This window comes from Poecilia reticulata, chromosome 20 (genome assembly GCF_904066995.2).
Source record: "Poecilia reticulata chromosome 20, P_reticulata-male-v2, whole genome shotgun sequence".
NCBI classification, from domain to species: domain Eukaryota; kingdom Metazoa; phylum Chordata; class Actinopteri; order Cyprinodontiformes; family Poeciliidae; genus Poecilia; species Poecilia reticulata.
In genome coordinates this window covers 13,961,539-13,984,845 of record NC_088849.1, presented here as the reverse complement: position 1 = coordinate 13,984,845, position 23,307 = coordinate 13,961,539, and the positions used below count along the sequence as shown (strand labels likewise).

The following is a 23,307-nucleotide window of genomic DNA, read 5'->3' as shown; positions in this document are numbered from 1 at the left end:
TTGCATCATTATACTGATACCAGATATTTACATACACTATAAAAATATGCATGACCTTTTTCCTTACTATCTTTAATTAAACGAAACTAAATGTTCTTGTTTTAGGTCCGCTGGATTACCACAGTTGTTTTTGGACAGCATTTTCTGTTGCTTTCTTCAAGTTTACACACACTACAATTTGTGTACTTAGGCTAAAACAATTTGAGAAAGCTGAGATGTCATGACTTTATAAGAAACGAATATGTAGCATAGTGCTGTTACTCATCCCAAACGCCAGAGGTCGCTGTAGTACTTTGTGTTCAGTTGTTTCGGCTCATAAATGAGCGCGCGCGGAAACTCCTCTACGAAAGTGAAGACAAAAAATAAACAACAATGGAGTGTGAACTTAAACAGGTACTCGCCTCAGAGTCATCCAGTACAGATAATAGTGTCAGCTTTCCTCGTGTTACCGCCGTAGCCTCAGGATGGATGCTGGACTTCATGTTTGTGAGTTTATGTCGAAGCTTCAAAGAAGGAAACTTTGATGCATTTAACGAAACTCTGTCAGTTTTTGAAGGTGAGTAATCCAACAAAGTGACCGATAATCCAGTGGAAAGTAGTTAGCTACGTGACAGCGCTCTGCTTGCACCAAGTCGGAAGATTTTAGGACAGCTTCCTAGATTTCTACGTTACTTTTGAAGCGATTTCTGACTTTTTGAGACGACTTCACTCTTGGGAGTACTATTTTTCCGCTGCGCGAAGAAACCGGAATAAGATTTACTATTATTAGTATCTTTATATATATATATATATATATATATATATATATATATATTAAAAAAGAAAAGAAAAAAATATTTTTTTGATGTATTTTTGTTCGTTTGTTTTTGTTTTTTTTTCTTGTAGATGTAACGTCGATATAAAATTGTGCTACACTCAAACTGGCTCGGTTAGGTGCAACAATCTTCAGCAATTTGTTCCTAAAATATAGCTGTAGAAAGTAGCCGTTAGTAATTATACAAATACTTTGTTGTCAATATGTTTATATACGCAACATTTTTGTTTAAGAATTGTGTTCTTATTTAGACTCCGTCATCAATCCTATAATTGTAAATATTTCCTGTCTACCACTTTTTCTTTTCTCATTTTCAAACTGATGTGAGCCAACATCGTTTTTTAAAAAGTCCACATCCATTGAGGATGAATTTGATAGTAATATTTGCAGAATAAAAACTTATCTTGGGATTTATTTGAGGAAAGCTTTTTTTGGTTGAAAATGTTTGTGTGCTTTATTGCGTATACCCATGTAAAAGGTGTTTTTTGTGCTATAATGTTCGAAAATCTTTAAAAAAAAAAACAAGTTCTATGAGTCAGCTAACTGTAGTGTGAATGTATATGTTTTTGTTTTTTCTCAGCTCTTTTTCAGAGTAAATCTCTTAAAGCAGCAGGCCATAATGAAAAATCCTTGATATGTGCCTTTCTAGCAAGAGTAATGCACGGAAAGCAGTTGGGTGAGTTGCTCCAAACTTATGTTTAACTATTGCATTGCTGCTGTAAAGCAGAAGCACTCTGCAAATATTACGCATGAGAAATATCCTGTAGATGAAGACAGTTTCAGTTTACAAATGTTTTGTCAGATTTAAAAAGAAAATGTCAATGAGAAAACAAAGACTACGGTTTCAAAATGAAGCTTCTTTTTCTGCTCTTATGAATGTTCCCCACTTTCCCCAGATGTCCTGTTTGAAAAAGATGAACATGTAATGCCTCTGATGTCTGCTGCCGTTGTTTGGTCAAGCCTGGAAAACGCAGTGGAAGATGAAGGCTTATTCAAAGAGATCACCTGTCTCCTGTTTGTCCAGGTACTGCCTCCGTCTTTTCAAGGGTTGCTTCCTGTTAAACTCATAATATTTGAGGGCAACAATTGATTTTCTGGCTGGGTTCGGGCATAAAGGACGCCCTTTGCCTTGTTTCTAGGCTGTGGCCGTCTGCCTGGAGAAAGGCCAGAGATCTTCTGCCTCCTCTGTCCTCAAGTGGTTTGAAAAAAGACACGCATATCCTCGGGTCTGTATGTTGAGTTGCTTTTGTCACTTTCTATCCTAAAATAACTGTTGGCTTTTTTTAATTATTATTCTTATTCTTAACTTTTTTCTGAACCAGAACTTGGGAATTAAGCTCTCGACTATCGTCATAAAAACTGATACGTACCACCCGGTCCTCATGAGCTTCAGCTTCAAGCGCCTCCTGGAGACCATAAACTCCTTCTTGGACAACTATTTGAAAAAGAATCCATGTGATTTCCTCGTCAAGGTTAGATCTCATTATATGTCTTATTTGCTGCCAATTTCCCTTCTTCGTCCTTCCAGCAGCTAAATCTTCCAGTGTGAAGTACATGTGTGCACGGCAACTTTAAATGCTCAATAATTCTGATGTTTATGTGGGAAATTGGCCTGCAGAAGAAACGTATAAATCATAAACTTGTTCAAAGGATGAAAATGATCCGAGCTAGGATATTGGGGTGTCGCAACTCTGGAGCATACAGGCAGCTTTATCAAGATTTAGATTTTATTTTAATCAGTTCTAGTTCACTGGAGTGAAGGAAGCAATATTTCAGAAAAGCAGAGCATGTGCTTTATTCTAATAGCAGGGAAGTATTTTTTTTATTTATTTATTTTTCCAGCGATGCATGTGTAAAATTAATTTGAACAGACGAGGATGTGACGATGAACCTGAAAAGCATGTCGTTTTTTTTCATGGGTGGTTTTGATTTCAAAATGTAATTGGCAAACAGATCCTACACAAGAAACCCATTTCAGCTGTCGGTTTTTGTTTTGTCGTTATTTTTCTTATTTATTGTTGTTATAAGGTTTTCCCGCTATATATAAACAGTAATATTCAGGGACTGTATTTTTTCCCCTAATGTTTGTGATTCCCATCAAAAAACTTTTGTTTAATGCAGAATCATTAAAAAAACACAATTTAACTGTAGCATTTTTTTGTTTCCTGTTTAAAGAAAAATTAGTCTGCTACAAAGTGTGTAAGAAATTAACATCAAAACTTGTGGAGTAGTTCTTCACGCTAAAAATGTTTTCCTTTTTCTTTATTTAAAGTTATTCCTATATTTCAAAGATTTGACATTTTGACATTTTTTATAGTTTTTATTTCATAAATGTATTACATATTTTAGAATTTAAGTGAATAATGTCTTTGTGCTTTAGAGATTTTTACTTAGAATCTTTTTGCAATAATATTGGAGCAGATGGGAAGATTTCTAGAAAGTCACTAATGAAATACATTTGGATAGAGAATGATTTTGTCCGTAAGTGTCAATGACTGCATGCATCTTAAAGAACGTTTATGTTTCTCATTCAGACAGCTACGGGTTTTGTTCAATCTTCCCAAAACGTTATGGACTCGGAGTCTGTGGAGTTAGAAGACGGCACTGTCTCGGAAAAGCAAAGTGAAACGACGCAGAAGAACAAAAAGTATGAAAAATGAGTTCTCACATACACTTGAGCTCCAAGTTATTCCGAATTAAAACATTAGAGGGAGCTAAATTTTGGGGTAGTGGCACGGAGACCTTTCAGGCTCAGACTCATGGATGGAGTTAAAAAAAAAATACAATCGGAAAGCACAGGGAAAAATAACGTTTTTTAGCAACACAAAGCTTTTGATTGCTGTAACATCCAAAGCTCGTCAACTTACAGAAAAAAGGTATGAATCATTTCTGATGTGCCACTTTTTTGCTAAAATGATCCCCTTTGGACTTGTCATATTATCTTTTGAGAGATGTCAGTCTTCTGATTTCCTATCAGAAACAAACTTGTAGAAGTTTTTCTGCTTCTGTTACTTTTCTTGGTTGAACAGTAACTTTAAATCTGCAAGGGACATGAATCATTTTAAACTATAGTTGTTTTGATTACAATTTTTAGATAAATTTTCGTCGTTAGAACATTATGCTGTTTTCATTTTTCCACAACAAAAAGGGGGTATTTTAGTCCTTCCAACAGTCATTAAAAAATAATCTGTAAAATCTGTAACACTTCAACAGAACAAAACGCAAACTACTCTCTGCTAAACTCCCCGAGGCCTGGTCACCTGATGCCACGAAGAAGCCCTGTGTTTCTCTCCGGCGTCTCTCCAGAAGTGGTAAGACGCGTCCTACTTCTGTTTTTGTCTGACTAACAATGACGACGATTGTGTAAAATGTTTCCAGACCTGTTATGAGCTTGATTAAAGCTAAAGACTTTTTAACCTCCCACCATCAGAGGTGTGGCACCTGACGGCGAGGAAGACTTTAGAAACCTCCCCGCTGCAAAATAGTGAGAAGTGCGTGGAAAAGAAAACACGAAAGGCAAGTTGAATTGCAAAACGGATTATACGTTTCAGATTAATTTATTACAAAATTGAAATTGTTTGCTTATTTAAGTTAAATTCATTTTTAGGGAAAAAAAAAAAGAAAAGAAAAAGCGCTGAGTATGTGTTATGTTGTTTAGAAATGGACTCCCCAGCTGGACAAGTACCTTCAAGACGGGGTCAAACGTCACGGACAGGGGAACTGGTCTCGAATCTTACTGGATTATGACTTTGAGGGACGTACTGGCACCATGCTGAAAGACCGCTGGAGAGTTCTGCTAAAGACGTACAAAGTCGGCTGAAGAAAAGGCAGCCTCCAGTCTCTTGATTTAGCTGGGCTAATGGAGCAGTTTGTACATAAAATTACCCACTGATGAAAAAAAAACATTTTTTTTATTTATGCAAGAAAACTATATTTTGTTTGCGTGTTTTTGTTCCACGTTAGTGTTGCAAATTTGTAAAATTGAAAGCTATTTGGTTTTACCGCTTCTCCAATTTCAATTTATATCACAAGAGGGCGCCAGAGACAAAAATATTATCTACAGGCTGCCCTTTTATAACCTAAAATATTATTTAAATTAGTTTTACAAATGAAATTTGAATGTATATAGTTGCTTTTATTTTAAAATCATTTGATGTTTTTTGCAGACATGTTTTGAAATAATAAATACAATTTTTTTTTAAACTGTACTGATGTTTAATTTCTACCATAAGTGCATTTTGAGTTTGCAGTGATCCTTGTAAGCTTTTAAGTTATGATGCAGCTCTTAGTCTCTCAGAGGACATCCAGAGGCGTTCTGCACGCTTTATTTCAGCAGACTGGAGGTCAGGTGAAGATGAAGATATGTTGTGTTGGACAGGTGCACTGGGGAGTTTTCTGGACCTTCTTCCATGTCCCTCTGCAGTGTGGGTTCCCCACTGCCTGCCACTGAAGCGCAGCTTCTCTGAAACACAGCAACATTGCAGTAAAAGATTTGAGTCATGTTTCTTTCCATCTACTATTTCAGTCAAAAATGTATGTGAATTTATTGGCATAAATCTGAAACGGTTGTTGGCTTTTATGGCAAGTATTATTAAGTATTATCCCCTTTGTCTTTCTGCGTGACTGAATTTGTCCACCTGGATGAGCTAAAAACCTAGAGAGCGGAATGGACAATGTAAGTTTGCGTCTTACTTGACCTTTTGTGGATTAGAAAACATGCAATAAAGTCAAATCACAGTTTTTGGGTATACTCTTGAGTAGTTCAAATGCATTATTTAAGTGCCACAACTGATAACTTCCTACTTGTCCGATTCTTGGCCGTCACCCTGACAGCTACTGTTTCGCAGGGCAGGAGGTTCGCACGCTACACACACTTTGAATCCTTCAGTTATGTAGCGCATCCAGAGGGTGTGAGGCCGGTTCTCCACCGTGCAGTGTGCTGTCCGGGTCTCCATTTTAAATTCCATACAAAACCTGATTGGGGGGGTAACAGAAAAGTCATGAAAGTCACATGGAAAATAATCGCAGTATGTTGACAGAACATAAAAGAAAGCCGCGGGTTTCGTTCTTGGAAAGTGTATGTCACTTTGCCAATGTACAGTTGTGATTTCTCTACTCCCCTTTTCACTTAGAAAGCCCTCTTAGTGTGTGTGGATCATTCTGTGACATTTGTGAGGATTTAATTTCAAAGGATTGTGGGCTGTCTCTGAGCACTGCTGTATAATCATGTTTACAGGCAGCCAGGTGGGCAAACAAAGGTAACTCACTTAGATGCAACAAAGCAGGCTTAGACTTATATATTATAGGGTAACATTTTACCTGCATGAAAGCATTTCTTTTGTCGTTTTTTTTTTTTACGTCATGTGTCTTGCTTTCAGTCATGAATAGTTTGAGATAATGTGAAACTTACCCTGGGTTTAGGGGGTTTCCATAGCTGTCATGCTTGGGTCTTCCTTTACCAAATTCCAAGCTGGTGATGAATGCTGAGCCTCATAAGAGAAAACGGTTCAAGTGTTTTTAATATTTTACCCATTGATGGAAAACTATGAAGATCCTGTCAGAACTTAAGCTCAAGTTCAAGATTATTTGTATAGCACATTTCAGCAGCTAGGCAGTTCAAGGTGCTTTACATCATAAAAATACAGTCATAGAAAGCACCGTCAACAACTGAAGTACTGTTTGAAGCAACTTACAAATACATCAATCCTTAATGTTGTAACAATGGTAGGATTTTACTGATTTAATCAAATACCAATTTAGACTGACTAAATCGATTGTACAACATACAGTTGCAATGATTCTTGGGAGTATGGGTTTTAATATATTTTAGATTTTCTTCCGCAAGGTCAAAATCACACATGCTCAAACAAACAACATACAGTACACACACCTCCTCAAACGTTTGGTTAAATGTTCCTTGGAGAATTTCTGGGGTTATTGTCCTGTTTGTAACAGCCAATTTTTTTAGTAAGTTTATTTGATAGGGACAGACACACATTTACATAGACAAACTGAATAAAACAGCAGTCCCATGTTAGCATCATGGTGCAATAGCAACAGCTAATTCGCAGCCCTTGTCCCTAGATGGGCTTTTTCTAAAAATAATAACTCTAAAAATTGAAGTGAAATCATTTGAAACAACACGACATAATATATTCAGAAAAGTGTAAAAAAAAAAAATTAAAAATGAGTACAGGTCTGTTTTTGGCATAACCAGAGTTTTGTTTGATTTTTGAACATACTAAAACTGGTTACAGACTTTAAGTGAACAGGGAGTGAGTTCCAAGCTGCAGATCCTCTCACAGACAGTGCACTTTGAGCAAAAGTGGTTCTTCGAAAGGGAACTTTACAATTTCCATCCAAAGCTGCTCTGGTAGATCTGCTATTGCCCTGCAATGTCTGTATGCAATCGCTTAATGGCATTGGTGCTAGTCCATTTAAACACTTAAAAATCAGTTTTAAAACGTTATAATTTAGGAAATTTGTAAAATCCAAAATTCCAAATTTAGCCAAAATGTCCCAACTTGCTATGGGACATTACATTATAGAAAAATACTGAGGAAGATCTAGAATAGATTCAAATGTAGTTATTCCCCGAGGCCTGGTCTGTCAGTCATTCTGAAAAAGGGTGGTTCAAAGACATAAAGGAATCCAAATTTACTATCTTTCAGTCAGACGTGGATGTAAACCTCTAAGTGGAACTATATATGCATTCTAACATAAAATAGCTGCAGACATGAAAGCAGACACTGTATTATGTTTCTTATACCTGAATTGCGTCCACATTGGCTGCCTCGGTGGTCTCTATACTCCCTGCAACCAGCTCTCTCCTCCAGCCTGGGACAGGGTTCACCGCTGTTACCAGGCTGCTGCTCTACGTGACGGACACGGACTCTTACTGAAGGCTGGCATGGCTTGGCACAGCCACTCCAAAAGCTCCAAGCGCTCACTGCACAGTCTTGAGCTACAAAAAAAAAAAAAAAAAAAAAGCCCCCCATAGGACGGAATAAATATCTGCTTACAACTTTCACACCGGCTCCAATTATCATCTCGATTCAAAAGAAATATAATTATTGGACTGTGTTGCAATGTATGGAGACTTGATTGCAATTTGTAGAACTAGTGCTTTTTTTGTCTCTGCTACAAACAGGTTTAGTCTGCCCAAGTGAACACAAGTTCACTTCTTTATGCTTAATAATCAGGCTTTGATGTTGCAAGTGTGCCGATTTTGTGGCTACTGGGCTGTAACACATATTAAGTACGCTCAGCTTGTTTGCCTGGAACTGTAATTGCTGCAACTGATTGACAAGAATCACATTCTTCAAATATTTGCCCTAATGCCATTGTGTTGGCCAGTCCACTGAAATGAGGCTTGGCACAAAGCTGGCTGAGGTATTTGGTAGACACAAGATAAATGAGAAAAATTAGATAGTATTCAGAATGAGTCAGCTCTGCCACAAGAGCTGCATCAGTAACAATTGGATAAGGCCAACAACTCCTTTCTGACTTTTTTGCCCCTTGTCTGACAGCTTCTGAAGATAATTTATCTTCTGATTATCTCGTAGGGGTGCTGTAAAGTTCAGTTGTAAATGAATCCAACAAACTCGTCTGTGATTCATTTACTCCAAGACTGGTCCCCTCCCTTCATCACTCACCTGGACACTCTGTGAAATAGTCAAAGCAGCAGTCCTTGGTTTTGACGCAGTCCTCGTCGCAGAAGCATTTTGCAAATGCCCGGTCCATCCTCCAGTCTGTGGTAGAACAGCCCATGTTTCTGCCCCGGCAACACTTCCCTGTACAACCACCGGTCACCAGATGCTTCTGTCCAAGACAACACAACGCTGTCACCCAGTAAACGACCTCCACAAAGGAAACCATCACGAATCGAGCGAGTCGAGAGCCGAAAGTCCAGTTTTTAAGTAATACTCCAACCTCTTGGTTGGCTCCTGGTATAGAAGGGTGTTTTCCTTAAAACATGTCTAATCCAGCTTTTCTTCCTGTATGCAACTGACAAGACTGAGCTCCACCACAGGATCCCTTGTAGTCTGGAGTTCCTGCTTTTCTCTCTGCTGTGTCGAGGCTTTGGGCTCTGCAAAATTCAGCCTACAGTTCAAAGCATCCCAAAGCTCCCACCACAGCCACACTTTCATTCCTCATGCTGCATTTGCTTTAGCTTCTTCTCAGAGCTGGTGTCTCCCTCCAGGTTCGACAGCTGAGTACCTCCCTCAACAATCAGGGGAGGGGTGACCTGCTGGGTTTGTGTGCTTTCCCTCCTGCCTCTGTTCTTTCTTTTACCTTTTTTTTTTTACCTGCCATATTTTTTATCAATACGTATGTCTCATCCCTTCCCTTCAGAAGAGCTGTAATCCAGATATCATTCTGCCAGCGGTGCCACCTCCTGATCTCTGAGTCCCACAAGAAAGGCAGGAATGTGAGCATTTGGCAAGTTTCCAAATAATTGTGCTACAGGGTCCTCAGGGGACACTCAAGTCACTCTTTAGTTCTTACCTTTCTGCCTTTTTTGCCTCACTCCCTTTCAGGGTTGTGACAAAAGCAGATGAAGCAGAATTTAGTTTGTTTCTGTCTGATTTCTTGTTTGTTACAGGGTTTAGTAAAGCTGTACTTTTTAATAAAAGGGTTATTAAAACCTAATCTGCCTTCATCTTAAGCCCAGTGACTTTGCATAGCTTCTTTGTATTTCCAGCAAAGCATCAATATAAGCTTGTTCCAAGATTTCTAAGACATTTTGCTAAACAGCGTTGTCAAATATCTTTATCTTTTATCATGTGCCCATATTTATTGCAAGTATTGGGATAGATAGTTAAACTGAAACAGACTACAGATCACCTTTGTCCTGAAGTTACCATCTTATTTTTTCTCTTTGTAAACTTCATGATCATCTGACCATTTTGGGCTAAAGGTCCAATGCTCCACACTATTAAGTTTAAGGTGGCAATCTGCCTACCGGGCATTCTTGAGGATCTTCTGCTAGGTATTCATGGGTATTCTGGGTACAAAAACAGAAACGTGGCCCCATATAATTATATGACTACTTCCATATTTGATTGCCAGTATGACGTCTTTTCTTGAGAAGCTAAGTTCGTTTTACATACTTGTACTTCAGTTTGCAGAACTGGCTTTGGATCCGTCATATTTTGAAAGAAATTTGTGCCTTTGTTTTCTTTTTGGTCAGCCATATTTTTTGTTTCCTAGTCTCTTATGTTTGAACGATGAACTGAGGAAAAGGAGGCCAAGATTGTTTAGGATGTTGCTCGGGTTCTTCAAGTCCTCCTGGATGAGACATCAATGTGTTCTTGGAGTAATTGTGGTAGGCGGGTCGTTCTTGGCTAATGGGTCTCACTTTGGTTCTCTAGAGTTACAAACATTAGAATACCTTTGTAACCTTTCCGTCTGACGGATGAGATCTTCGAGCCAGTGTCACGGTATCAGACAAGTTATTTTCAAGCAATTTATTAATTCCCTGGGGCTGGAAATAGTCAGTCCTTAGATGGCAGCTCTTAAAAAAGTGTTTGCTCATAGTCAATCACTTTGCAAGGGGTTGATAAATAGGTTTGTTTTGCTTTCACAAATAAAATCATTAGAAAACTACTAATTTCTCTTAGGGTTATCTTTTTCAGACAGTAAAACAGTGCTCAACTTTGCAAGGAACTAATATTAACTATAATCTGGATGCTGTGAATTAACAGTGAAAGGTTTCATCTTCATTATAATCGGCAACACACAGCATCTGAACTAGTGAACAATCAATGTTAAGAATCCCATGCATCTTATTTGGACACTGTGAAACACAGGTACCTGGCTTTAATGTAAAATCCTGTTACACACACACACACATGCACACAGCTTTGTTCAGTCATAGTGCTGTTGCTTATTTGATCTCTCCATTGATCTGAGAGAGAAAGCTGCAGAAGTTTACTGTGCCTTCAGGACGGTGGAAGAGAAACATCAAAGCATGTGTTTTACATCTGACAGACTCCCAAGCCTGGACCTTCTTGCCCCTGGAGTGCATTTGTCAGAGATGATCAGCCTAACCATTATAACACACGCCTGCTTGACAGCTTCTTTGTGCGTTTCAGTGGGGAGGACTGTATTAATGAGTCTCAAAATGTTAAACTGTAATGTAAAAAGAAGCACACATCTGAGTAAAAAAAAAGACAAGACAAAGAAAGAGATGTATCGGGTTTTAGTCGGGAATGGATTTGCTCTCACTTATTGGGCAGCATATTCCAGAAAAGACCGGGGCGAACCTTTGCTTCATCACACCTACGTGGGGAATGCAAACTGTAACTCTTAGGTTGCTGTGGTTTCAAAACACTTGTTGAGAAACTAGAGGTCATATTTTCCTTCTTGACCTGTGTTGTAAAGTTATACTGATGAACTTTAACTTCATCAGTATAGCTGATGAAGTTGCTATACTTCATCAGCAACTTTATGAAGTGTAGCAACTTCTAAGTTGTGCAGGAATTAATTCTGACATTTGCAAAGTTGGCTCACTCAATTGCCAAACGCTTAGCCATGCTGTATCACAATAACACAATTGCGTGTCTGAATTTCTGGCAGCCAAAATAAACATGTGCTTCCACTCTACCTACATCAGCGAACCTGAAAGTGACATCATGTTCAGGTTCGACACCAATGGACTGGTGGTGGAGCTACAATGTACAACGGCGCTTTTAGCTCCCCTACACTACCTTCTGCTGCCACATGTTCAGGTTAATATGCTTCAAGATTGTTACATCTTCCTCAAGAAGCATGTGGACCTCACACTGTGTACCCCAGCTGGTTCGAGTGCTCTACGCAACAGCTATGGGTACACCATTGAGTATGTGGATGGTGGATATCACCTGTCAATCATCTTCACACCAGTTTCCCTGACTGACCCAGACACAGATCTGTCGAAGAAGTCCCTTTTTCAAATATGCGCATGAGAGATGTTGGATAGCATTGTATTCGAATTTCAGAAGGAGCTCAAGACAATGAAGGGAAAGAATAAAAGGAGGCCAACCTTGCTGAAACAGGTATCGACAAACACCAGTCGATATCACGTTCTCAAGCAAGACCTCTTTTATATTCTCTAACTTCTTGATAAGGCTATATCCAATGTTGGTGAGAGCCACCTACTGAAGCCGGGACTTGATGATGTTTGGCCAGAAGAACGAGGACAGTTTGGACTCGACAGACTTTTTGGATCCTTCGGGTGTCGCCAGTATGTCTGTCCACACAGCATGTAAAGTATCGGCCCGGGACCCAGGCATCCACCTGCTCTTCTCCAGATACGTGCTCCAGGAGTTGGTAGGTCCTTGAGGATCCCTATATTCCATCTTGGGGATCCATGAGGCCACCAACTTCCAGAACGATCTGGACTATCTGCCACTGACCTTGGAGGAAATCCTCCTGGACATGCTTGGTGCTGGTAGGAAGATAAACTTTGTGCAGTTGTATGGTTGTATGTGGACTCCCCACACGTCCACATACAACTGCCATACAGGCACCCAGTGCCATACCAATGCAGGCATTGGTCACGTGCAGGATCTCTCACCCTCAATTCCAGTGGGCCCTACTTTCCAGGGCATCACAATACATTAGCCACATGGACGATTTAAAATACAAGCTGGTCCTCCACCTTGGTCTTAGAATTAAGCATGTCCGCCGGTTTGAGGGTGAGATACCATCAGAGATTAAGTCTTAGGATTTTTTCTGTGTCCAGGCACTCAACATTTTGTTCGTGGACAACCCATTGGTTGTCCCGTTTCAGGACATTGGTTTCAAACATGGCCTCATGTCGACCCTGGGAAACATACTTGACTACTTTGTCAAGGAGATCGAGTGTCTGAGAAAAACAAGGGAGTGGCGAGGTACGACGCCTGCTGGAGGGCGTTTCAGTGAGAGTTGGCATTAGAGGAGCTTTTTTATGGGCGACCTCTCTCCCTCTCAGACTTCCCGCTTAGTGTTGGCCTGGGGACCAACACTGTCAACCCAAAGAGCCTAACTCACACCAGAGGCTTTATCGGGTTGGCCCCTCACTCAGCTGCAAGTGATGGCGAAGTTCCACCCCCCCTGCATCACTGGACACAGAATGAGCCTGGTGTGGAGTGTAATGAGAGTAATTACTCCACTTGCCTGAAGGTCCTAGATTTCTTCCTGAAGAAGGTAGGCCGCTCACTTGCTGAAAAACCTGTGAAATAAAAATACAATCAAAAACATGGACTATTCACAGCTGGTTACTATGTAACATAAATCTGTTATTTTATTTGCACTGGGCAGAAATCACATCGCGTCGCGATACTTTGTTTTAATTAAACAGTCGGATTCCCCTAGTCCGCACCAGTTCTACGTCAGCTTAGAATTGGTGCGGAACACCTCTAGTTGTTGTTGTTTACAGGTTCTTAAACAACAGGGTTCAAGAACCTGTTGTCGGTTCTTAAACAGACAGGTCAGAAGACTTCCTGTTGCTTCCTGAATTTTGCAACTAGAAAGCTATTATTTATCAAACATAGATAAGTGTACATACCCTTGTGAAATGCAACAGAATCAGAGCACTGTTCCACCTCTATAAGTACATATCTTGTTTAAATAGAAATTAGGGGTTTTGTTGTGACAAATAGAAAGATGAACAGTTCACTTTTGATCAAACACCTTCAGATGTCCACTAGAAAGATGGAGATGAAGATTTAATTTTTCAGTAAGTCCAAATTACTACTAAGAATAATAACGATGATGATAATACTAATGACTTCATGAGAGAAAAAGTGCTATTTTTGCAAGTGCCTAACTAAAGAACTACATTTCACATAAAATATGTGTGGCTACCTGGAGAAATTTGTGGAGAGGAAATGTTCTTACCATTTGATAGATTCTGAGACCACCTGTGAGGCAGAGTGGGCACATATTACCAAATCAAGATATGGAATAACACTTGATAGTCATAGACACGATTATAACAATACGGGATAATTGTTCACCCCATACGGACATATTTTCGATGTTTTTTATTAAACCCTGGCTTTTTAACAGTGCTGTTTGTTTTTGAGAACTATACTTCAGCGTCTTCTTTATTTGTGTACCTGGCCGATTTTACGTGCACTTTAGTGATTTGCAAAACTTGTTATTGTAAGTGTTTGTCTTTCTGACACGCTTTTGTTTGAGAATGATGGGACCAGACGTGTCACAGGTGCATGAGTCACTCTTCACGGAGTTGTAAAGTTGGTTGTTTGACTTGGCTTGAAACATCAAAGACTTAGTGATGCAGAGAGAACACTGTTTAAAATGCATTTCACTGAACAAACACACTTACGGCATGACATTCAGGGAGTCTTGGTTGTTGCGCCCAACTTACAGCTGCGTCTATTAGGTTTTATAGCCACATAATGAACTTCCACTTCTTACAGGACATTATCAGTTATGGATGATAACATGCTTCTCCAGCATCCAAGCAGCAGAGGGGACTGATTACCTCCCAGTTGCTTCTGTCCCGACATGCTTGACCTTCGATCAGTGCCACCGTGGCGACAAGCAAGACAGTGATTTTGATAAAAGTTTCCCCCTCGCCCGAACCTGACATCGTCACTGATAATCATCAGTCACCTCCCTTGGCATACAATTCCATATGTATGTAAATCAGTGCGGGCAGGTAGATGAGGCGCAGTGTGTGGGCGTGGAGCCCAGCTGACCCCTGCCTCTCCGAGAGATAAAAAAAAAAAAAAATGCAGATAATGGTGATGACTGCATGAGATGGGGTGCATCTATCACAACTGGTTTCATAAATCTCCTGAAATGACAAAGAGCAGTTAGAAAGGTTAGGTCCCTAGAAAGTTGTGTGAACACGTATCCATTGCTGTGCCAAGAGCGGGGTGAATAAATATCAGATTGTCCTTTCCTGCTCTGAAAGGACAAATTTCATGCATATAGTCGCCAAACTTCAAAACATACTTCCAAACTTTTATGGAAAATGGAGAGGGAGGATTGCAAATATATCTTCGTAGGAGGGTAAAAAATTTTTTTTGCTTTTCTTTTTGATGAGGAAAGCACTCAGTCTTCCATCTTGTTCAGTCAGGTTTGTCCTCATAGTAATTCAAGCACTTCTCTGATCCTTTTTTTCTATTCCCCAGTCTTACACTTTCCAGCTGAGATCCATTATTTTCTTTTGAAGCAATTCCTTCATCACACTGCAAACTGTGGGTGTGAGATCCAATAAAAGCCCTGCTATTTTATTATTGTCACCTGTTGCTTTTTGGTAACCAGATTTTTTTTTTTTACTTTATTGACTTATTTGTTAATTTAAATAATTTTAAGAGTGTGAGGAAGCTCAATGGGACCCATGGCAGTATCTTGTTGCAACAAGAGATGGCTAGTTTGCAGTTTCAGTGGCCTTTAGCATTGAAAACTAAAAAGGTCCCTTTCCTGACTGGCTTATGAGTCTGAGATCTGAAATAATCTCGTGTTTGACAAAAAGCTACCTTGAAAAGATATAAAACATTTTCATGAATAAATTCATCTTATAATAATCACAGGGACTGAATGCAAATGCATCTCTATCATCATATTTATACATTCTAAACTTTTAATTATATTTGTTTATGCTACCTGAAATTATGGAGTTGATATCTTGAATTTCTTCTTGTTTCCTGGCAACTGCTCAGAGGCTTCACTAGCTGTACCTACCAGGGTTTGTTGGGCTTAGCGACAACAAAAGAAATCCATCAAGATAATTAGGTGGCACCTACTAAGGTTCTAGGAGGGGGATTTCGCAAATTCACATCACTATGGGAGTCTGGGGACCTCACAGATTTATAACAATCCATCCCACGTTATTCAATCAACACATCTTTCATGTCTTTTTTTTTTTTTTTTTTAATAGCAGATTCACTGATCTCTGTCTCAAGACCCATGCTGACACTTTTCCTCTCATACTGACCCAAGCATATTTAGGGCATGTTTGATTTAAAGCGCCAGCAAAGCTAAAATTTGGCACTCGGGCAACATTCTTTGATCCTTGCTGTGAGAGTCTGCTGGAATAATATCAGCTGGTAAAACAGTAACAAAATGGTCTTTTTTTAACCAGAACACCAGTAGGTTGAACTGGCTGGACAGTGGACCCATAAAGGATGGTTTATCCATCCATTTCTTACACCCTTGTCCCTTGTGGGGTCAGGAGGGTTGCTGGTGCCTATCTCCAGCTAACGTTCCGGGCGAGAGACGGGGTCACCCTGGACAGATCGCCAGTCTGTTGCAGGGCAACACAGAGACACACAGAGACAAACAACCATGCACATACACACTCACACCTAGGGGCAATTTAGAGAGGCCAATTAACCTGACAGTCATGTTTTTGGACTGTGGGAGGAAACCGGAGTACCCAGAGAAAACCCACACATGCACAGGGAGAACATGCAAACTCCATGCAGAAAGACCCCAGGCCGGGAATTGAACCCAGAACCTTCTTGCTGCAAGGCAACAGCTCTACCAACTGCGCCAATGTGCAGCCCTAGGATGATTTAATATTACAGTAATTTCTGAATATTGATCGGCTTTTCTCACATTACTGCCTTAAAGATGATTTATATGAAAAGGTTTCTTAGGGCAGTCAAAGACTTCTATGGAACTACAGTGAAACGATAAACCACTTGTGGGCTGGCCCCAGAACAGTTCCTCTTAAAGCCCTCATTGTCGGCTGTTTGTTCCAGGTCATTTTGTTTCACTACCCTTAAAAGGGACGGTAAAAATCCCTGCGAGAGCAGGGAATCCCGGCCTCTGTTTGAGCCTGAATGCAACCCGTTCACTTAGCATTAATCAGGGAGGGGGGGAGGCGGCAGCTCTGTGTTTCTAGGTCACTATGTGTCTCTGAAATGCACACCTCACTACCCAGAGGGAGGGAAAGAGGAAGGGATGCAAGCAGAGCCTGACGTCTGACGTCGCATTTGTAGTTGAGGAGCTTCAGGACACACTCCCTGAAATTAAGCTCAGCTGATGGTTAAATTTCTGAAAGGCACAGTGATCAGAGAGACATACATTTAAGTATCTCTCTTTGGGAACAATCTTCTTTTCTGGTTTCCTAAGTAGACACCCATGTTGATTTATTTATTTTTTTTTACAAAGAGAGAGAGAGGGACCGTCTTTAGCTCTCACTTCTGACTGCTGAGGGTTAAAAAGAAATCAATACCATCTTCGAATCCTGACAACCACATTAAATAATATCTAACAGACAGAAACTTTTGCCTTTCAAATTACAGCAATGTGGCCCTTCTGGTTGTGTTTCTGCCTTTCAGAGCTGTACCAGTAAGACAGCACTAAAGCGAGCTCTAGAAACAGCAGCACATTCACAACATCTTCTCAGATGTTCATTTATTACTATTACTATCCAAAAGTTAAGTTGTGAATATTGCACCACTTAAATAAAAGTACATAAAATCATTTGAAGGCAGCTTTAAATTAGATGCTTGTGGGATGGTAGACATTAATAATATAGAATTAGAATTGGGTCATAATTAAATGTTGAGATATTATTGTACTTTAATTGCAATACTCCAATCCTCGCATATAAATTCAAAAATCCGTGCACGCTGGCAGCAGCTCAGTGAAGTCAGTTTCTCTGCGTGTGAATTCTACATCATTACCATTGCAGAAGTTGCAGAGCAAGAGGAAGGACTGTCTCCTAACAAGTGATTGCATTTTGGATTTCTCTAAACAAAAAAGATTAAAAATGAGTCAGCACAATAAGGCATCGCTTTCTCATTCAGTAAATAAGAAAATAAGTTCAGCTGGACAAACCTTAGCTACTCAGGCTCAGAAGTTCTATAACATCTTGAAAAATGTTCGCATGTTGTCGGTTAACAGACAAACTCAAACTAAAGAAAATGAGAAGATTCAAATTAGGAATATAGAGCTGCCTACACTTGATAAAGACGAGCTGTTTCTGAAGAAAGATGAGGAATTAAAAAAATAGTCCAACAAAATCAGAACTTTAATGGAGGGTAACGCCACACTGCAGAAGGAGAAGACCGCTCTGGAGCATAAAAGCAACATCTTGGAGCAGATAAACAATGCCCTGGAGCAGGAAAACACTGCCCTCGAGCAGGAAAACACTGCCCTAAAGGTAAAAAGCATAACCCTGGAGCAGAAAGCCACTGTCTTGGAGAATTTAAACACCGCCCCGGGTCAGAAAAACACCACCTTGGAGCTGGACAACACCGCCCTAGAGAAAAGACCAATCTGGAGCAGAAAATCACAGTTTTGGAGCAGATAAACACTGCCCTGGAGCAGGACAACAACGCCTTAGAGAAAGAAAATACCTCTCTGGAGCAGAAAAGCACCATTTTGGAGCAGGAAAACACCGCCCTAGAGAAGGAAAACACCTCTCTGGCGCAAAAAAGCACAGTTTTGGAGCAGATAAACACTGCCCTGGAGCAAGAAAACACCGCCCTAGAGAAGGAAAACACCTCTCTGGCGCAAAAAAGCACTGTCTCGGAGAAGAAAAAAGCCAACTTGGAGCAGAAAATCACTGCTTTGGAGCAGAACAATAACGCCTTAGAGAAAGAAAATACCTTTCTGGAGCAGAAAATCACAGTTTTGGAGCAGATAAACACTGCCCTGGAGCAGGAAAGCACCGCTCTGAAGCAAAAAAGTACTGTCTTGGAGAAGAAAAGAGCCAACTTGGAGCAGAAAATTACCACACTGGAGCAGGACAACAATGCCTTAGAGAAAGAAAAGACCTCTGTGGAGCAGAAAAGCACAGTTTTGAAGCAGATAAACACCGCCCCAGAGAGGGAAAACACCGCTCTGGAGCAAAAAAGCACTGTCTTGGAGAAGAAAAGAGCCACCTTGGAGGAGAAAACCACTGTCTTGGAGCAGATAAACACTGCCCTGGAGAAGAAAAACACTGCCCTGAAGGAAAGAAGCATCAATTTGGAGCAGAAAAGCACTTACTTGGAGGTATTAAACACCGCCTTGGAGCAGGAACAGATAACCTTGGAGAAGTAAGGCACCATCTTTGAGCGTATATCCAAAAACCTGCAGCTTGAAGTGGAACGGTTGGAGAAAAGGCTGAGGGACACAGAGAAGGAGCAGAAATAGCAGCAAGTAGTAGTACGTCTTGTCTAGCCATCACGAAGACAGCCAGTCCGTTTCTGACCAGCCACAGAAACAGCCACCCGTATTCAGACGTGTGGTCTGAGACTTCTCCACAACACTTTTGAAAAAGCAATATGCAATAGGTTTCTCCAGGGCTTTATAGCGAGTCCTGTGGGTCTCCTGCCTGACCTGAAGGGCTTCATAGTAACTGCATGGAGTTTGCATGTTCTCCCCATGCATGCGTGTGTTCTCTCCGGGTACTCCGGCTTCCTCCCAAAGTCCAAAAGCATGACCGTTAGGCACATTACAATCCTAACCATGGGATCACTAATCACATGTTTTGCAGCTGTACAGGTAAACAACGTGAACAGGTGACTTTTTTTTTTTTTTTTACTTGTCCGCAAGAGGAGTCTTTAATCCTTCGAAAACAATCCCGTATACAAGTTTTGCACTAAATGTTATGGTTTTTAGCTATTTAAAAACAGTTGACGAGATTTAAAGGTCTATAGGACATGTCGTAGTTTTATAAAACACACTTCGTAAACAACAAATTTAGTTGCTGACAGGACATGTCCGGTATCATGTGACACGTGAGAGCCTGACCTTTCAAGACATCAGGTGATCGCCTTTGTAAATTCACTCCCAGGTCAGAATTTTAACTGCGTAATTTGACACCCTGCCCTGCGCTGTGCACGTGCCCTACTGGCAGCATGGCCTGTTCCTGTTTCCTGCAAAACTCTCGCTACTGCTAGAGTTTTGTCCTTCTTCCTTCAGGTCAGTTCATTGGCGATTTATTTTTGGGAAAATCTATCATTTGTGATGGCACAGCAGGAGAAACAATGTTTTAAAGGCTTTGGAAGATGTTTTCTTGGGCACACGGAGCTTTTCTGATAGAAGCAGACGAAGCTGCGCACGGGAGTACCTGCGTTTTTGCTCTCCCAGGTTGTTTGGCAAGTTATTTTCTTTTACAGCAACTTTAGATAACATGACTGACTTAGTTATTTTGTCTTATATTACAGGGTATCAGCTGCTGAGATACAAGCAGAAAACAAGGCTTGATTCTTGAGAAGAGGGACAAAACAGCTCCTATGAATAAAGCACAAAATTTGAATAAAATATACACAAAATATAATTTTTTCAAATAACTGACTAACCTGGTTCATGTGAGCACAAAAATTTATGTTTTCCTCGTGTTTGTTGAATATCTTTTATTTTAAACCTTGTAGGTGGATGGTGTCTTTAAAATACCTTGTCCTAAAGCAGAACTCAATACATAATAGCTTAAAACAATTTAAAAAATACTAAAATAATATATTATGACAATTACCGTATTTTCCGGACTATAAGGCACACCTAAAAGCCTTAAATTTTCTCAAAAATCAGCAGTGTGCCTTATGTGTGCACTGAATTCCAAAATTTGTCCCTGACCATAGACATAATATAAGAATAGACGCCTCACGGACCGCTCTCGAGATTGAGGGCGGCCATCTTGGAAGGGTCGACTGCTCCACTCAGCGTTATATGTCTGGCAGGCACAATGACATATCAGCGCATTTAATTGATTATAACACGCCTTTTTGTCACTGGAGACCATATTCAAACATCTATCAAAGCTACATTTATAAACAATTGTATTTTTTAATTGTATTGATATGTTCAGCATATTTAAATATGCTTCGTGGGGAAAAAAATAGAATAGGAATAGAATATTCTGATATTGATGTATGATGAGCACTTACAATTTGACAGGACATGCCTTAGCAGGCCTTAGTAAGCCTGCTAAGTTACCAAGGTGCGTATTTTCTTCGAAACTCGGTGCTAATGAGAAAATGGGTGTCACATTTTGGTTCTGTGGAACATGCTGTTTTTCAAGTAGTAGTTCCCTCTAAATATTGCGAGGCACTGTTGAAAGTGGCACATGATGAGTCTGGGCACGCTGGTGTTATAAAAACATATGACCGAGTCCTTAGACACTTTTTTTGGCTTCGTTTGAAGAGGGATATTTCCTCCTATGTTAGGACATGTCATGTCTGTCAGCTAACTGCAAAGCCTAACCAACTTTTGAAACCCACTCCTTTATTACCTATCCCTGTTGCAACAGAACCGTTTGAGCACCTAATTGTTGATTGTGTAGGTCCCTTGCCAAGGTCGCGATCTGGGGCTTGCTATTTGTTAACTGTTATGTGCCAAAGTACTCGGTATCCGGCTGCTTACCCGTTACACACAATAACAGCAAAATTGGTGGTGCGTGCCCTTTCTCAGTTCATCTCTGTATTTGGCAGAGGTGTGACCAAGTCACTGTGTTGCAAGTCTCAAGTCTCAAGTCTCTGTCCTCAAGTCCGAGTCAAGTCTCAAGTAAAGACGGTCAAGTCAAGTCTCAAGTCAGGAACCTCGAATTTCAAGTCATTTCGAGTCATTTTTATTTCATAATTTGCAATTATACATAAAATTCAAATAATAGACCATTTGTTATTTTTAAAATCTGTATTTATCTCAAATGACAGAACGTGCAGCTGAACACAAAGTATAAAAAACATTTTTAAATTGGACCTCTTTATTGCGCAGTTCTGTTAAACTTAATATTCAATAAAAAAAAGTTTTCAAAAAATGAAATAAGTATATATGAAGTTATCACAAGTAAACTCAGGAAGGTCTGGTGCATTTATTTTTCTGCTTTTATTTCTAAGTATGTTAGTTTCAGTCCTCCATAAATATGGGCCAGATATTCTAAACACAAAATTTATTTGGGACAGTCACTGTATTTGGTCTGTTTTAACAAATAAACCACATGAAAAAATCTAAATTATTGCAAATAAAGTGGAGTGGTTTTGAATTTGGATGTGATGGTAAAATAAATATCTGTCAGGAAAAGTGGGTTAAATCTACAGCCAATTTCACATCTCAATATTGATAAAAACATGTGTGAATCAAGCTGGTCAGAACCACTAAACACAAAATAATGAATCTTGAATCGTGTCTGTGAATGTGCACGTGGCACATGGCAGACCAATCCTCGCTCCGACTGAGCTTCCAACCTAACAAAAAAGCCTGACCTGTGCAACAGGCCACAAACACGACAAAACTCTTTTTAAATCCTCAAATTATACAAATAAATTCTTCATAAACCCAATATATTAACCGGTTAACAGTTTATATATTAACCTGATAACAGTTTATGACGGAGCATTTCTTCGCAAACAGCTACGTTTTTAGCGTTAGCTCTCCCCCAAAAGGAAAAGTACAACACGGTGAAAATGTAAGAAAATAAACACAAAACTCACCAAAACCGATGTAACTTAGTTCTCATAAAATCTCCGTCAGTTTCCGACCAGGTAAATTATGTTTTCTCAACTATATTAACTTTTTCCGTTAATTAATAACTGCTCTTTTCCTATGATTCCTCCTCTGCTCTCTCCCTCAGGTTTGTGCACTGCAGAGGCTGTGACGCTGGTTCCTTAAAGGAGCAGCGACGTTATTTTCTGTTAGCAAACTTTTAATCAACTATTTAATTCCTATTTATGTCAGATTTTAAGTGGGTTACCTTAAAAAAACCTATCAAAATTTCTTCTCTAACTGATCTGAAAGATACGCGAAAGGAAAAACTCTACATTTACCTCGTTATGTGCGCGCGGGGTAAGGCACGCTGAAGTGTATGGGAAAACATCATCGGCACGCCGCCCCCTCCAGACAGGGTTTTGGCGCCCCTATGCGTTTGCATGCGCTGCATACCCACTTTTTGCGCCACTGCATATATGCGACACCTCAGTCAAGACCTCTGCACAATAATTCAGCGCATGAGTGACAACTTTTTTTTCATCGCCGATGCAACATGTCTCTGTACAGCTAACTTTGCTAGCATCACGTCCACAGAGCTTACCTTACTTTCCAAGTGATGCTTAAACTTGGACGTCCCCACCGTCTGTGAAAGCAAAGGGCTGCTTATTTTACATGTCGACATGTCTTATGATTTATGCAGCGCTATTATATTACTGACGATAAGACAGATATCTTCTCCCGCTCAGAGGAAACCACTGCGCATGTCTTGAAGCTCCGCGTGGTAGTAAAGGGGAAGGGATGGGTGACAACAGACACGTAAGTCACGTTATTGCTTGGATCTTACGGAGCCACCTTAAGTCCCTGAACTTCACATTTTAACGGGAAAAAACAAGTACATCCATTATTAAATCTACTTAAGTAAAGTACAGATACACGAAAAATGTACTTAAGTACAGTAGATCCCACCACTGCCTTTATATTATTTAAATATTAAAGTAAACGAAAATACCAGTATATTTCTTTCAGAAACAGGAATATGAAATCCATAACTATCACCAATGTTATGCAATAGTAAATAAAGGTTTACTTTTAATGTTTGTATCTTATCTTGAACTATATAAAATTTCTAT

At 39.9% G+C, this 23,307-nt stretch overlaps 2 protein-coding genes across 6 annotated transcripts; one reads left to right on the top strand and one right to left on the bottom strand.

Annotated features, from left to right (window-relative positions):
* Positions 1-31: 31 nt before the first annotated feature.
* Positions 32-5,017, top strand: terf1 (telomeric repeat binding factor (NIMA-interacting) 1). Its single transcript, XM_008396377.3, has 9 exons — positions 32-556; positions 1,395-1,490; positions 1,711-1,838; positions 1,954-2,040; positions 2,137-2,286; positions 3,349-3,461; positions 4,028-4,125; positions 4,245-4,330; positions 4,473-5,017. Exons 1-9 carry the CDS (start codon positions 373-375, stop codon positions 4,632-4,634), a joined length of 1,104 nt encoding a protein of 367 aa, XP_008394599.1. The 5' UTR covers positions 32-372; the 3' UTR covers positions 4,635-5,017.
* On the bottom strand, positions 4,336-22,921 carry sbspon (somatomedin B and thrombospondin type 1 domain containing). Of its 5 annotated transcripts, none has more exons than XM_081601369.1 (8): positions 22,183-22,921; positions 14,130-14,603; positions 12,956-13,010; positions 8,470-8,635; positions 7,584-7,778; positions 6,225-6,303; positions 5,618-5,788; positions 4,336-5,276 (listed from the first exon to the last, which is right to left on the bottom strand). In XM_081601369.1, exons 4-8 carry the CDS (start codon positions 8,582-8,584, stop codon positions 5,159-5,161), a joined length of 678 nt encoding a protein of 225 aa, XP_081457495.1. In that variant the 5' UTR covers positions 8,585-8,635; positions 12,956-13,010; positions 14,130-14,603; positions 22,183-22,921; the 3' UTR covers positions 4,336-5,158. The 5 variants fall into 5 exon arrangements, with proteins under 5 accessions (XP_081457495.1, XP_017157449.1, XP_081457494.1 ...); XM_017301960.2 differs by lacking the exon at positions 14,130-14,603 and adding an exon at positions 13,679-13,701; XM_081601368.1 differs by lacking the exon at positions 14,130-14,603 and adding an exon at positions 18,758-18,874 and having other exon boundaries at positions 22,183-22,920.
* Positions 22,922-23,307: the final 386 nt, after the last annotated feature.

Coding starts and splice junctions, on each gene's coding strand:
- terf1 (XM_008396377.3), top strand. CDS start 373: ATGGAGTGTGAACTTAAACAGGTACTCGCCTCAGAGTCATCCAGTACA. Junction 1,839..1,953: donor CCTGTCTCCTGTTTGTCCAG/GTACTGCCTCCG, acceptor CCTTGTTTCTAG/GCTGTGGCCGTCTGCCTGGA. Junction 2,287..3,348: donor CATGTGATTTCCTCGTCAAG/GTTAGATCTCAT, acceptor TTTCTCATTCAG/ACAGCTACGGGTTTTGTTCA.
- sbspon (XM_008396378.3), bottom strand. CDS start 8,692: ATGGTTTCCTTTGTGGAGGTCGTTTACTGGGTGACAGCGTTGTGTTGT. Junction 6,304..7,583: donor CCAATGTGGACGCAATTCAG/GTATAAGAAACA, acceptor TTCTCTTATGAG/GCTCAGCATTCATCACCAGC. Junction 5,789..6,224: donor GGAAACCCCCTAAACCCAGG/GTAAGTTTCACA, acceptor CCCCCCAATCAG/GTTTTGTATGGAATTTAAAA.